This window comes from Thermobia domestica, chromosome 13 (assembly GCF_964235325.1).
Source record: "Thermobia domestica chromosome 13, izTheDome1.hap1.1, whole genome shotgun sequence".
NCBI classification, from domain to species: domain Eukaryota; kingdom Metazoa; phylum Arthropoda; class Insecta; order Zygentoma; family Lepismatidae; genus Thermobia; species Thermobia domestica.
In genome coordinates, this window is record NC_137466.1 from 194299834 (window position 1) to 194316492 (window position 16659).

General features: G+C 37.4%; 1 protein-coding gene across 2 annotated transcripts in view; it reads left to right on the plus strand.

Moving 5' to 3' along the window:
- The window catches only part of LOC145668913 (aquaporin AQPAn.G-like), a 179553-nt gene that overhangs the window by 93446 nt on the left and 69448 nt on the right, over positions 1 to 16659 (plus strand). Inside the window, exon 1 of one of the 2 annotated variants that reach the window (XM_081737195.1) lies at positions 13944 to 14096. The exons of the other annotated variant lie outside the window; for it this stretch is intronic. Within the exon in view, the coding sequence (XP_081593321.1) occupies positions 14087 to 14096 (10 nt within the window). The 5' untranslated portion in view covers positions 13944 to 14086. Of the gene's footprint in view, positions 1 to 13943; positions 14097 to 16659 lie in introns of those variants that run through there. 2 annotated transcript variants of the gene reach the window in all.

Consider the following 16659-nt stretch of genomic DNA (forward strand, 5'->3'; position numbering starts at 1 on the left):
GAGGGTAGACGTCACTTGCATCAGTTTAATCTTAATAGCTATCCTGGTTATCGTATGGCATCAATTTTTAATTTTACTAAAAAAAATGTTCTTCGTTTTCTCCAAAACTGCTCATGAGGAATTATACACCAACTCATAACTCATACCACTAGAGACCCTATTCATCTCGATTGGGATAAATGACGGGAAACATGGCCATTCTTCTTTCCTCTTCAAAACGAGATATGAGAAATTTCATGAGTCTCGTGGTCAGAATTAGTTCACCTGAGTCTCGTGGTCAGAATTAGTTCACCTGAGTCTCGTGGTCAGAATTAGTTCACCTGAGTCTCGTGGTCAGAATTAGTTCACCTGAGTCTCGTGGTCAGAATTAGTTCACCTAATTCTTATATCTTAAAGATTGTTTTACTGTTACTTCATTAATAGTTTAAAAAAAAATGATAAATTGATAGTGTGATTTAGGAGTATAATGAAGATTATTTATCAACATTTAAAGATAATCAAGTCATTATACAATATACTTCAATAATAAATGTGGTTTAAATTAATTAATAGCTTGTTTTGTCAATCAATTTAATTAATTTCCCAGACGAGGAAATATTATTTTTTTCTTAAACTTTAGATATCTAATTTCAAGTTTTCCGTATATCCTTTTAATTCACCAAGGAAATATACTGCTCACACAATTCTTGCTCTATTGACTAACTGGTCTATCTGGTTATTTTTAATAAATGAGCTATAACCTGCCTGTGATCAGAACACTCAAACACAAGATGAGAATTGGCAATAATTTTGACGTGTGAAAGAATTCAATAAAGTCCAATATTAGTGTCGAACCCATGGTTTTCGTGGTCGTTGAGATAACTAGTGGCACTTTAGATATTGTTTAAATCCAAATTAATCCTTCATCAATATGGAAAGTGAGGGAGTGGGTGTGAAGAATATATAAAATGGAATGACAATTCTAGTTTAACGTTCCACGATATGAACCGAGATTAAAGGAGACGTTAATGATGACAATGAAGAAATAATGTAGTGGAATGAAGGAAGTTTGAGGAAACGGGGTAACTTCGAGAAGTCCTTGGTATATGATGTTTGTCCACACAAAGTTCACTTTTGCAAGAGCTAGGATTGAACCAGAAACCCACGCAACTAGAGGTGAGCACCCTACCACTGAGCTATCGCAGCCTCATGGGGATGCGAAGAGGACTGATGTATAAAAATAATGGAAAACAATCGATATTAGTGTTTAAACCAAAGTTTCCGGGGTCACTGAGATGAATAGTGACACTTTCGATTCCATTTAAGTTCAAAATCATCTCCCATGTGAATCCTTAAAGGGGAAGGGGTTCAAACACTTTTCATAAAGCAATTCTCCCCGTGCGACAAACGGCATTTCAGCTAGTGGCTACTAAATGTCAAATTTACTAAAAGTTTTTTCTACCATTTTGTTTTACTACATTTTTCTTCACACTTGTGGCAACCCTGGTTAAAACTTGTGTTTATGAAACGTCACTTTGAATTGCCAGTTACACAGAGAAGCTTTGACACTACCATGGCAACTACAGAAGTGACGTTAGGCTTTACCAATTCAGTCTTTCTACTTGATTTCCATTTATATTTATTGCGTCCATGTTTTTCAAGAGAACAATTTAAGATCCTCAAGTGACATTTTTTTCTTTTTCATTTTTTTATCAAGCGTAAGATGAGAATAGATTTTTTCGGCTTAAAATGCATTAACATTTATTTTTTTAAAGTTAAACATCTACCGCAGATTTAGTAAGGACGCAGCAGCGCTTAGTTGTTTCGGTGAATGATTAGGTAAAAAAATAAAGTCTACTAAAGATAATAGAGAATATAATGAGAAAGTTATTAGCGTGATCCTAATATCACTACAATCTTATAAGACCCACTAGCGTAATTGTAATAACATTACAATCTAATAAGACTCACTACCATGATGATAATAACATTAAAATCTTATAAGGCCACTACCGTGATCCTAACAACATTATAATCTTATAAAACCCTCTAGCATGATCCTAATAACATTACAGTCTTATAAAGCCCTCTAGCGTAATTCTAATAACATTACAATCTTATAAGGCCCACTAGCGTAATTCTAATAACATTAAAATCTTATAACGCTCACTAGCGTAATTCTAATAACATTAAAATCTTATAAGGCCACTACCGTGATCCTAACAACATTATAATCTTATAAAACCCTCTAGCGTGATCCTAATAACATTACAGTCTTATAAAGCCCTCTAGCGTAATTCTAATGACATTACAATCTTAATGACCACTAGCGTGATTCTAATAACATTAAAATCCTATAAACCCTCTAGCGTGATCCTAATAACATAACAGTCTTATAAAACTCTCTAGCGTGATACTAATAATGTTACAATCTTATATGACCACTAGCGTGATTCTAATAACATTACAATCCTATAAACCCTCTAGGATGATCCTAATAACATAACAGTCTTATAAAACCCTCTAGCGTGATACTAATAACGTTACAATCTTATAAGACTCCAAGCGTGATCCTAATAACTGCTTCTATATATGAACTCTCGTGACCGTTATGGTTAACGTATAACGGTTTCATTCGAGAGATCTAAATAGATTCCCGGAGGGCGTTCAAGTAATTAGAACGATGTTAGATCGACGTCTCATTTTGCCTTGGTGCTGAAAGGGACATTAAACTCCAGCAATAGACGCACTAGAGTGGGTAAACAATGAATAAAAGAAATAAATCGTAATAGCACGGAAAGGTTGTGAATTGGAAAGTCTAAAAAGGAGTAAAAAAATACAATTGGTTTACAGTATATCTTTTGTTCTAACTTTAAAGTTTGCCGAATTTGGAAAAAATCACGACTCTGCTGTCAAGGTCAAATTATTTTAGACTTTTAAAAATATTTATTAACAGATTTTACATTGACATAACTTAGCGTTTATGTGAAGAGTCGTATCTACGTTTTCACTCATTCTTACCTGAAGGTACATTGAAATCTGATTTATGGGCGAACTTAGGCATGGTTCACCTTAACAGCAGAATCGTTCTGATAAAATCATCCTTAGACTCAGCTCCGTGCGAGTTACAACGAGCTCCTGAATTTCTTAGAATTGACAGCTGTTGCGCGAGCGTAACATCTTGACTGATTTTTTCTAAATCGTTATCGGTTCGAGAACGATTCGACTAGAGCTATTACACTTAAATACTTACAATATAAATAAGATAGAAGTTATCGTAGAAATGTGAATTCTTCCGCATTTCGGCAAACTTTAAAGCACATGCTCGACCTGAAGATGTAAACCGATTTTATTTCTTTTTCTATTCCTTTTAAGTCGCCACAATTTACAACTTTTCTGCAGTATTACGACTGGAAAAATGCATTTTTTTTCGGGTCACCCTAACACGCAAACTATACACACAAACATAAGCACGGATTGAAAATCTGGTTAGGTAGGGATAAAATACATATTCATATATATAAAACTTGTTTCTCATACAAGATACTAGGCAGTGCCATGTACCTTTCCGTGGCCAAGGGATTAACGCACATGATCCCAAATTGTTCCCGATCGGGAACAATTTAGTATTGATTTGGATCCCAATTTAAGCAGCAAGATCCCCATCTCATGTAGGTTCGGTGAAAAAAACGCTGGGAAACTTAAATTAGTCTAAAAAAAAATCCCATAGGTCACTTTATTCAGCGTAAATTTGGAACTCGAGAGAAAGCTAATAGCTATTTTAGATCCATCTTCTAATTTTATATATGCGAAAAGCCTTCATTACATTCTAACCAGTGTACGAAGTGGCAAAAGGGTAGAGGCGGTATGTTCTATTATAATTTTGACTAAACATTCCGGCTTTTTAAATATTGTCTTGATCACTGAAAAACCAGAGAAGATATGTCCTCATTACTGAAAAACCAGAGGCGGTATGGCATACCAGCGCATTCCGTCTCACTTCGACCACTGTTTCTAACTCTAAAGGTGGTGCAACAATCATGGGATGACGAAACTCTGCGAAACGATTGTTATCACCTTTCCTTGCCGTAAAACATAAACTGAGGTTGTTGACATTTATCGTTCGGTTTTAGTGAGGCGCGTAACATTGATAACCACCGCTGTGTACCAAAGTTGTACAACAATGCTCCTGTGCACAGAGCCGCTGTTTCCAAAGTTACTATTCGACATTGCAGGTTAAACCGTCTTCCCCATCCACTATATTCTTCAGATAGCAGCACCCAGCACCTTACTAAAACCGAAGGAAAATAATAGTGTCTTTTACTTTTGTTTTTATGCCAAGCAAGATGATGTAATCATTTCACCGAGTTTCGTCACCTTACCTTCTTGCGTCACCTTCAGGCTTAGAATATAATGAACACTCACGTATGTATCGGATGGGGGTTTATAATAATTATTATTTTGAAGTTTTGAAAATGAAAATGAAACGAAATGGAATCTTTCAGTTTTATGTCCCACGGTTATGCCAGCTAGGCTAAAGGAGACGGGGATGATGAGACATGAATGGAATGGTGGAATGAATAAAGTGGGAGGAAAGGGAAAAACCTCAAGAAAATCCACGCATTGAAGTTTTAATCCCTTAATTCTGCTTTTTAGTCTAAAGTGAAATGATGAGGAATGAATGGTGATAATGAACTGAATGAATGAAGTACAATACGTACTTTATTGCTTTGAGGAGGATTCGATCCATGCTTTGAGGAGGATTTGATCCATGGTTTGAGGAGGATTCGATCCATGCTTTATTATCCATGCTTTGAGGAGGATTTGATCCATGCTTTATTATCCATGCTTTGAGGAGGATTCGATCCATGCTTTATTATCCATGCTTTGAGGAGGATTCAATCCATGCTTTATTATCCATGTTTTGAGGAAGATTCGATCCATGCTTTATTATCCATGTTTTGAGGAGGATTCGATCCATGCTTTATTATCCATGGTTTGAGGAGAATTCGATCCATGCTTTATTATCTATGCTTTGAGGAGGATTCGATCCATGCTTTATTTTCCATGCTTTGAGGAGAATTCGATCCATGCTTTATTATCCATGCTTTGAGGAGGAATCGATCTATGCTTTATTATCCATCCTTTGAGGAGGATTCGATCCATGCTTTGAGGAGGATTCAATATATGCTTTATTATCCATGCTTTGAGGAGGATTCGATCCATGCTTTATTATCCATCCTTTGAGGAGGATTCGATCCATGCTTTGTTATCCATGCTTTGAGGAAAAATCGATCCATGCTTTATTATCCATCCTTTGAGGAGGATTCGATCCATGCTTTGAGGAGGAATCGATCCATACTTTGAGGAGGATTCAATATATGCTTTATTATCCATGCTTTGAGCAGGATTCGATCCATGCTTTATTATCCATGCTTTGAGGAGGATTCGATCCATGCTTTATTATCCATGCTTTGAGGAGGATTCGATTCATGCTTTATTATCCATGCTTTGAGAAGGATTCAATCCATGCTTTATTATCAATCCTTTGAGGAGAATTCGATCCATGCTTTGAAGAGGATTTGATCCATGCTTTATTATCCATGCTTTGAGGAGGATTCGATCCATGCTTTGAGGAGGAATCGATCCATGCTTTGAGAAGGATTCAATATATGCTTTATTATCCATCCTTTGAGGAGGATTTGATCCATGCTTTATTATCCATGCTTTGAGGAGGATTCAATCCATCCTTTGAGGAGGATTCGATCCATGCTTTGAGGAGGAATCAATCCATGCTTTATTATCCATGCTTTGAGGAGGATTCGATCCATGCTTTATTATCCATGCTTTGAGGAGGATTCGATCCATGCTTTATTATCCATTCTTTGAGGAGCATTCGATCAATGCTTATTATCCGAGGATTCGATCCCGTGTCAGATATCTTACGACTTCCATCTTAATGACTCCAACTCTCGACCCTGTCGGCCGATTAAGACCGGATAAAGTCATGTGTCACATATTCTTATCATCACAGACACTTGACATGTTAGCACGGTGGCTCAGTGGTAGAGCGCTTACCTCTGGTGCGTGGGATCTCTGGTTCGATCCCCGGCCAAGTAAGTTTGAGGTAGACAACATCATGTCCGTGGGTTTTCAAGGGGTACTACCGTTTCCTCCAACTTTCTCATTCCACCAATTTTTCCGTTATCATTCACTTGCTTTAATTATCGTCTCCCTTAGTCTAAAGGGCAGAATCGTGGGACGTCGAACTGAAAGATTTCATTTTACTATAACATGTAGCTTCCTATTTCACTTTGGTAATTGACTCTAATTTGTTACGGATTTCTACTAATGCTTTGAACTATTTTACTATTTCATAACAATTACCAGGCTACATACCAATCCTCAAATTCTGTCTCTAAACTTTTTGGTTCCCTTCCCCGAAAGAAGAAGAATTATTGTGTACCGTCATCATGCAGTGTATGCATGCTATCATGCAATTGATTTCACATAATTTGTCACCCAGCATTTCATTTTATTGTAAATACCAGTGATCGAAGTTCAATGGAGTACTTCCTTACTTTCTTTTTAATTTTATCATCTGTGTATGATTAAGGATTGCGATGCTAATGTTCTCTTGTACAAATCGCTTAATTTTCTCTCATAGAAAGATTGTTCTTTATGAATTGATAATAGGCATCAATTGAAGCCATGGTATCTCTTTGGATCCTAAGTCCATTGTCTTATCTATTACATTACATGACCTCCCACTTCAACAATTTTGTCGACATTATTATACTATTATATCTGATTTTTTAAATTATTTTTAAGATTTTGTGATTTGTGAAGCAATTTGCGAAACAAATTTAAATTTGAATCGTAATTTATATTTTTTGTATAACATTTTCAACACCAATATTATTCACGAAAAAATTAAATGCAGTGGCGGATCTGGAAGGTAAAACTGGGGGGGGGGGGAGTCAGCCAGAACCCAGCCTATGATAAGTATATTATGAGTTTACTATAAATTTTCAAAATTATATAAATAATAGCTTTAATTATTTTCGTCACTCAAAAAACTGCAGGGGCCTAGACGCCCCAGCTCTGGGCTGGATCCGCCACTGATTAAATGACGACTGAAAGTAAGAAATTTGTGTTACTATTCAGTTCCTCGCGAATTTGTCGAGCAATTTGAAGCCTTAAACAATCATGTCTGTTTGTTCTGTATGGTTGCGAAATATGGTCGCTTACTCTGAGGGAAGAACGCAGATTGAGAACAAGATTCTGAGACGAATATGCGGACCCAAGAGGAACGGAAATAGGGAATGGCGGAAACTTTATAACGAGGAATTACATAATTTATACTGTTCACCTAGTGGCGGCGATACTGCCTTGAGGGCCCCTCCTCAAAAACTGAACAAAAAGCCATGTGTTACTCGAATTTCATTTACAATTTCTATATGCGTACTATTGTACCATTTTACATTGTTAACAGTATTAGCACTATGATTACAACAACAACAACAACAACAACAACAACAACAACAACAACAACAACAACAACAACTACTACTACTACTACTACTACTACTACTACTACTACTACTACTACTACTACTACTACTACTACTACTACTACTACTACTACTACTAATAATAATAATAATAATAATAATACAGTATAACCAAGGTTAACCGAACTAAAGTAGGGGGCTTATTTCGGATACATTTATTTATTTGTTTGTTAAGTCATGGACATCTATTACCGGGCCTGTACTACAGTATTTTTTACTTATCTGAAATGTTTTGAAGATCAAATAACTTGAAAACTTTCTTTGTAGGCTTCACTTACGTTGTTTATTAAATTTAAGGAGCTCAATAGTCTAGTGGTTAGAGCGTTGAATTCATATCCACGTAATCCCGTGTTCAATCCTCCGCTGGAGTACTCCAAATTTTTGGCATCTGCCCAGTGTCGTGAGGAAAACTGGGGAGTAATACGCCTGTTGGGAGAGGGTGACGCAATGGACTGACCACCTGTTCGTCACTCAGGTGGTCGTAGGTCCATCAGTCGTTAACATATGGCGTTGACGCTGGCTTAGGACTTAAGGTCTGTTACGCCAGTGGTCAAGGTTTTAGTTTTTGTAAGTTAAATGAACATTTTTAGGACTACAGTACATCTATATGTAGTAAGTACTGTAATAGTTTATCTTTATAGCATATGGATTAGGCATAGCCTAGCGCGCCTCCGTTCTTTAGATTATTCCCGTACAGTATAGTACATGTTTGGATAATTCGTGTTTCGCTTATCCGGAATTATATTGTAACTACATTCCACACAGAGGAAAAATTAATGTAGAATATTTTTGTGTTCTAGCGTAAAATATAGTACTTTCATTGCCTAGAATAAAACGGGATGGAAACTCTTCTTGTATCGTCACACCGGAACACGCATCACACAAACACACATAATAAAACTAAGGAGAGGTATTCTAAGCATCATTATCACTATATTTCACTTGGAATGGAATAGAACACTACATTTTTAAGAACTGTTTACACGATAACCTTCGGTTCTTCAGGAGCAAGAATTTGTCTATAACTTTATCCGTGTTTTTTCCATGTTTGATTCTCAAAATGGCAAGCGCACGCAATCCACCTTCTGTTACGGTGCTCCGTAAATAATTCTTGATAATTTTTAATTTTGAAAAACTTCTGTCTGCTGCAGCAGTTGTGACAGGAAGTGTGAGGTACAGCTGTAAGTCAGTAGTCAAGTCCGGCAAACTACTCAAGAAGCAACTGTCTTCTTCAATTAACAAGTTGCAATGTCTCGAATTGTTTTCTTGGTAGATGTTTCCAGCGAACACAATAATTTATTGAAATACGTTATAATTTATTGTAATACACGATAATTGTAGTCTAAGATACACGATAACGAAAATATGGCATAATAGACTAATATAAATAATATTGTAAGGATTCCCGCATTACAACAAAAGCACATGTTATAACGACACGTGCGATTATTTACAAAAGCAGACGATACACTAAAGAGGAAGACACGAAGGAAACCGAAAGGAGACGGACCACTTGAAAGGATCCGAATGAGGACGAACCACCTGAAGAGGACAAATAAAAGAGGACTACGGAGGAACCCGGCATCAGTTTGACCACTGACCGACTAACCATTACCTGCTCCTAATTCGCACTGGACTAGGGGTACATTTTTCCTAAGCCCTATGTCACACTGGACTAGTGATCCTAACTACAACTAAAAATCTCGCGAGGCTGCCGTAAACTGAGGGGGTTTCCCATAAATCTCACCTATAACCCAGCAAGTGTTCTGAATGCCGCCATGAGCTGAAGGGGCACCAGCAAAACACCAATCTCCTTCATCTGGTCAATTAGGAGAAAATACACTATTAATTACTCTTTGAAAATTAAAGACATTGTAGTTAGAAATTTTATAATAAAATTGGTGAAAGGGAAAATACACGCCCGAGCTGCTATTTGTCTCTACCTACAAAACATTTCAATATGCAAATGTTACACTGAAAAATAAAATCTTTGGAAAATCGCAAAGATCAACCTGACATTCATGTTCACACTCATACCTTATTATTTAATTTTAATGATTACTTCATTATTTAATTTAGTGAAACTGTTAGAATTAGTTATAGGCTGTGGAGAAACACTTTCAAAATGCATTAAAATTATAGGCTAAATGACGTGTAAAAGGTGCCTTGGTTAGCGTATTTCTAGGGCCCCCCGCGCCGCGGGGTCTACGGGGCCCTTATCGCCGCCACTGGGTTTACCAAACATTGTTAGAATCATCAAGTCTAGGAGGCTCAGGTGGGCAGATCATTTAGCCAGGATGGAAGAAAGTAGGAACGCTTTCAAAGTCTTAACTGGAAGACCAATCGGAAAACGACCATTAGGAAGACCTAGGCGCAGATAAGAGGACAATATTAAGATAGGTCTTGCAGAAATAGGAATACAAAGTGGAAACTGGATCCATTTGGCTGAGAACAGAAATCAATAGAGAGGTTTTGTGAACGCGACATTTAACCTCCAGGTTCCATAGGCCATAAAGTTATACAGGGTGTTTCAAAATAACACCGACAACTTTTGTGAGATGATTCCTGACACCAAAATAAGACGAAAAGTATAGATAAACGTGCGTGCACAAATGCTTCCTTTCGAAGTTATAGGCTGCCGATAACATGAAAAATGAACTTTAAAGGTCCATAGCTCCAAAACTATGGAACCTACTATTGGCGTTACTAGATTGTGCTAATTGAGGCCATGACCTCTTACTTTTGAGAATTGAAAGTAACTTCAAAAGATCTGTTGCTATTGTGGTGAACAACATCATGCTCGTCGGTTTTCTCTGGACGTTCCCGTTTCCTCCCACTTTCTCATTTCACCAATTATTCCATTATCATTCACTTGCTTTAATCATCGCCTTCCTTACGAGAGAAGACAGAGAGATTATATGTCGAAATGGAAGGTGATACCAATCGAAAGCATTAATGATGCTTATTACGAAACTGTAATACAATTTTTCCTACTGCATATACTGTGTTAGTTATATGAATATACAGGATATCCAGAAAGTACGTTGCCACCCCTAGAAATTGCAAACGGTGAGACAGAAACCAAAACAGGAAAATACGTGTTTAATCATTTTAAAAGTACAATGTATCAAAGCAAAAAGTGTTGTCCTAGGGCCACCCGGCGGGGTCCAACTCAAAAATTTCAAATGGTAAGAGGGGCAAGTAGCATATCGTTGGGAAGCTGTTGGGAAATGCAAGAAGACGGAACAAGTCTCGACTCTCTAAAATTACCCTTGCAAAATGGCGGCCGATCAAAATGTCAGCAGAAGTCTATGGACCCTGCGGAGGACCCTGGGACAAATATTTTTTACTTTCATTCATTATACTTTTGAAATGATGAGACACGTGTTTTCCTGTTTTGACATCTATCTCACCATTTCAGATTTAAAAGGGTGACCATAGACTTTATAATGACGTTTTTGCTGACATTTTGACCGGCCGCCATTTTGCACAAGGTAATTTTAGAGAGTCGAGACTTGTTCCCAACGGCTTTCCAACGATATGCTACTTGACTTCCTTACCCATTTGTAATTTTTGAGTTGGACACCGTCTGGACTCTGCGGGTGGTCCTAGAACAACACTTTTTTTCATATAAACCACTTTCCACTTCGATATATAATCTCCCTCTCTTTCCTTGTTAGCCTAATGGGCATAAACGTGGAATGTTAAACTCAAAGATTTCAAAATTCTGGTGATATCCTTGGTCTTGTTCAATAAACCTGGCCAGCCACTTCTCTTTGACTATCCCTCTACTTACATCTACAGTTGGAATTAAATCAAACAAATATGGATTGTCTTAGTTCAGTTCAGATATTTATTTAGGAATTTCTACTTACAGTTATCAGAAAATGACCATTTATATCAAGTTGCGTAGCCCAGATTTTTTTGAATGAGAATTAACATTCTGATTCGTATTGATGCTGAGACGAGATTTAAGTTTGCCTAGTCACGAAAAGGTGTCGCGAAAGTACTATCCCATCTCAAAAAGTATAACTTTTTTCTTTTCAAAGTGGTTTGTCTTGTCTCCTGTCTCTCAGTCTCGTCTTGTCTCGTGGAAAACACTAATTCTGAACCCCCCTACATCCATTACCCTTGCATTGTACTTGGCAAGTTAATAGCGGTGTCCTCGTCGTCTCTTTTATCTCCGAATTTGAAATTCACAGTTTGAGAATCCACACACATCATCATCATAGTGTAGGGGGGCGTGGTAGCTCAGTGGTAGATCGTTCACCTCTGGTGCTTGGGGTCCCTGGTTCGATCCCAGCTCGCGCCGCGTGGACTTTGTGGTGGACAAACACCGCACTCGTGGGTTTTCTCGGGGTTCTCTCGTTTCCCCCCACTTTCTTCATTCCATATTTTCATTCATCTCTCATCATCACCGTCTCCTTTAGCCTAACTGGCATAACCATGGGACGTAAAACAAAGATTTCATTTCATTTTTTTTCATCATAGTGTAACAGAAACTTTACGATATATAGGTTTCAAAGCTGTATGCAGAAAGCAGAAAAGATGCAAAGAGGAGGAGAAGTAGTGGCGAAGCTAGTAGGTAAAACAGGAAGGCAGCCAGGGCCCAGACTACGATAGGTATTTCATGAGTTCATTATAAATTTTCAAGAATATATAAATAATAGCTTCAGTTGTTTTTGTCACTTAAAAACCTGGGAGGCCTAGACGCCCTAGCCCCGTCGTAGATCCGCCACTAGGAAGGAGGAGGACAAAGTAGAGCCAGTATCAAAAACACAAAATTGCTTTTCGTAAACTACAATGAATTTATCACATTATAGCCATCCAATAAAAGAAATCAGGGGCGGGAAGTGAGGGAGTAACGACATTTTAGGAGTACACTGGCCCCTCCTGGCCATCTCTAGTTACACCTATAGCCAGGGCTGCTATCAAGGGCGCCGATTTCTTTGTAAATTTGGGGGGGGGGCATTCAGATGTAGACGGCATATATATGAGGATTTTTAAGACAAATTGCAGTAAAATTATGCCAAACATTGTATATTCGCAAATACAATGAGGGGGCCCACATTACCTTTTGGGGGGGGGGGGGCTCGGCGCCCTTGGCTGCTATTTAATATTTTTGTCGTCACGGGTCATAAAAAATATGACGCCTACTGAATCTCAATACATACTTGTATAAGAAATTTAAAACAATTGAGTGAATACTCAATATTACGTAGAACTGGATACAAGTAAAATATATGCAATTAATAAAATAATATATTTGTGTCCCACGGTGATGAAATGAATGACAATCGTGGAACGGCATAAGTAGAGGTAAACGGGAGAACCCCGAGAAAATCCACGCACACTGTTTCTGCCCACCACAAAGCCCAGCTGGCGGGATCTGGGATTGAACCAGGAACTTCACAGGGTAGAGGCGAGTGCTCCACCATTGATCCAACACGGGCCCCCAATGAATAATATAATATGTAAAAATATATAAATGCAACAATATGTAAAAACAAAATTTAAAAATCCCGTATTATATCCATATACGCGTGCATAAGAAGTTTCTGGAATTTTCAGAACTGCAGTATTAAAAAAAAAAAAAAAAAGTGATACGAGAGAAATTTGTCGCCCATGTTGACTCATGCGTAAACACGGCCTTGTCTATAGATATGACTATTTTGAGCCGAAGAAATTTGCCGACAAAGGCATGGCCCATGTGTAGCCATGCGTAAATATGGCCTTTCCCATCTATAGTTGTGACACTATTTTGAGTCAAGGAAATTTTCCGCCGAGGGCATGGCCATGTTGGCCCATGCATAGATAGTGTCCTGCCTATTGATATAACTATTTTGATTCGAGGAAATTTTCCGTCGACCCATGCATAAATACGGCCCTGCCTATAGATATGACCCTCTTTTGAGTCAAATCCAAGACAATCAAAATATTTCTCGCCAGTACCATAAATTTAGTAATCTTTTATCTTATGTGCACACCTAAATTCAGCACTTTTAATACCAAGGCCATTTGGAGATGAGCAGCTAATTATAAGCCAAATGATTCGAAATAATTGAATTTTAATTAATATATTTATGCAGTATTCTATTGACATAACATCCCAAAATAAGTTATCTATCTTCCACACACGTAATTAATTTATCTAATAAAAATATATTTTATGATATCTCTATAGCATAATTAATTAATTAATTAATTTTGAAATCGTTTTTTATCAAAAAATAATGGGAAGAAAACAATAAAATCGTGGACTTTGGTGATAAGATCACGGGCTTGGCATCCTTGCTGAAGCATGCTACAAAAAAAGTGACAAATGCATAACGTTATTTTACTCCTGCCGTGGTCTGATAATATGCGCAGGCGCACATCTGTGGTCAATTTACTATGCCGTGGTAGATATGGTCTTTCTTTTTACCAGGGCTGCCGGATGTTCGTTTGTTGTTTAACTAATCGTGCGAACGAAGAGCTTCGTTCATAATCGTGCCGTCAACCCGAGTGTCTGCCGCGCCAGATCTCGTGCGAGAATGGGAAAAGGTGAGTTGATCATCTTCACTCTAATGAGTTAATTAACTGTAATTGTCACATTAATTAGACTCTACTTACGCAGAATTTGTTAGTGATGTATTAAGTCAGTAATTCCAAACCAAACGTGTAGGGTTTTTACTAAGAGACTTGCATTTAATCATTGTAAAAATGAATTTATATTTAATTTTAGCGCCTTTTTAAAATATTTTTTTAAAGTTTAAGATTATCTTCATTGAATGTATTTTTTTTCTTTTGGTATATTAAGATATATTATACTTTTAGGGGGGGCACACTGACTCAGTGGTAGAGCCCTTACCTCTGGTGTGTGAGGTCCCTGGTTCGATTTCCGGGCCAACTAAGATTGTGGTGGACAACATTGTGGGTTTTCTTGGGGTATACTCCCGTTTCCTCCCACTTTCTCATTCCACCAATTCTTCCATCATCATTCACTTGTTTTAATCATCGGGGGCGCGGTGGTTCAGTGGTAGAGCGTTCACCTCCGGTCCCTGGTTCGATCCCAGCTCGCGCCGTCTGGACTTTGTGATGGATAAACACCGTGCTCGTGAGTTTTCTCGGGGTTCTCTCGTTTCCTCCCACTTTCTTCATTCCATCATTTCACTCATTACTCATCATCACCGTCTCCTTTAGCCTAACCGGCATAAGCGTGGGACGTTAAACTTAAAGATTTCATTTTTTTGCTTTAATCATCGTCTCCCTTACCCTAAAAAACATAATCGTGGGACGTTAAACTTAAAGATTTTATTACACTTTTAGTATTGTTGTAACATATTTAATTGGTAATACAGTAGTTTTAAGGTTTAAGAGCGGTAACTAATTATTTGTTTCTGTTGTACTCAAAAGTTTAGCAAGAGTTTCTTTGATGTGCGTGGGATTGGGTTCAGTTCTTTGTGGCAGTACATATATTTTTGTATTAAGTTTCTAAAATGATTATTCGTGAGAGAAAATGATATAATTACGGAAAAAAAGTTTTTCTCAAATACGAGAGAAAAGAATACTTTAAAGCTATTAAGTAAGAATTCAGATTTGGGGGGGGGGGAGGGAAGAAGAAAGTGCACTCGTAACGGTGTAATGTTGGACTAGTCACATTTTTTTTTTACTTTATTACTTTCTTTTTCAGTGTGTTTACAGAGGTTGATAATCTCACTGGGAAACTTATTTCACAGACTGTAGTAAAAACCAAACAAAATTATTCTGAGCGAAAAAAACTACGATTGTACTGTAATATGTAGAGAAACATATTCTGTTAAAATAGCATTCGGCTTATTTTGAGTTTAATGTTCCTTTTGGGCCTGTGAAATTCAAACCACATGAGCTCTCCCACCAGGACTTGAACATGACTCTTTGGTAATCGATAGCTATTTAGCCACGAGGGAACTCTTTAGAAAGTACGTTTCACTTAAAAGAGAATTGAAAATATCACAAACACTGAAGACTTTGAAAATATCACAGATGAATGACAACATGACAAATGATGGATGAAAACATCACAAACATAAATTATAACTATAACATTAATTAGTACAGGGTGTCCAATATACAACGCAACCCGGAGTTTGGGATAGTAGAACTTTTGAACCTGAAGTGATACACAAATAATGGTTATACCAAAATCAATCCTTGTTCATGCATATATTTTTAAACTAGGAAGCATACACTAAGAGCCACACAGTGTTGCCAGATGTAACAAGGGTGTAAATATATATATATTTTTGCAAAACATGTATGATGTACGTATGAGGGATGACGCCCCTCGGCGATTACACTACCGGAGCAAAGGTAAGGAAGGAAGCGACCTGGAACCTGTATGTTATGTACCATACCACCATTTGCCTGGTGTGAATGAGAAAAATCCAGGAAAACCTCACTTCGGATGGCTAGCTTGAAAAAAGCTTTTACAATTTGCGACCGAGTATCCCCACGAGAATCGAACTCGGGACTGCTCGTACCAAAGATGAGAGCGTTAGTGACTACGGAGCCACTACGACATCAAAAGAAAGTGGTGACGAAATGATATTTAGTTTATTATTATTACTAATACTTTTATTAAAGTTCCGACTTCCTTCTACCGTATTACAGGCGGAAAGTCTGAAAAGATTACGTGAACAAAAGTTTAACAAATTCCCAAACTCGTGTAAATGATTCATTTCAGTTTATCCTTATCAAAATTTTCTTTAATAGACCATTTCATAACCTATTATTTCCATAATTTATTCGTTACTCATGATAATAACATAACTTGTAAGATCTTCATTTACCTTCCTATTAACTACTAGATATTATACTCCAAGCTCAAAAACTCGGTATACTTAATAACTTATCTTTCACCGGACAACAGGATTTCGAGATCTGCTAGGATACACTGTCATCGTGATACAGTCACTACCTAAAATGAATACATATATTGTATTTATTAATTGCAACGAACATATGGGGTTTTCCCGGTTTTTACTGTCTCCTAAAACTTTAATGACTCAATTTTCGAAATGATTCCTTTCACCCCTTCTTCAAAGCTGACTCAGTGAATTTTAGCTGAGTAGGTGCTGATTCTTCT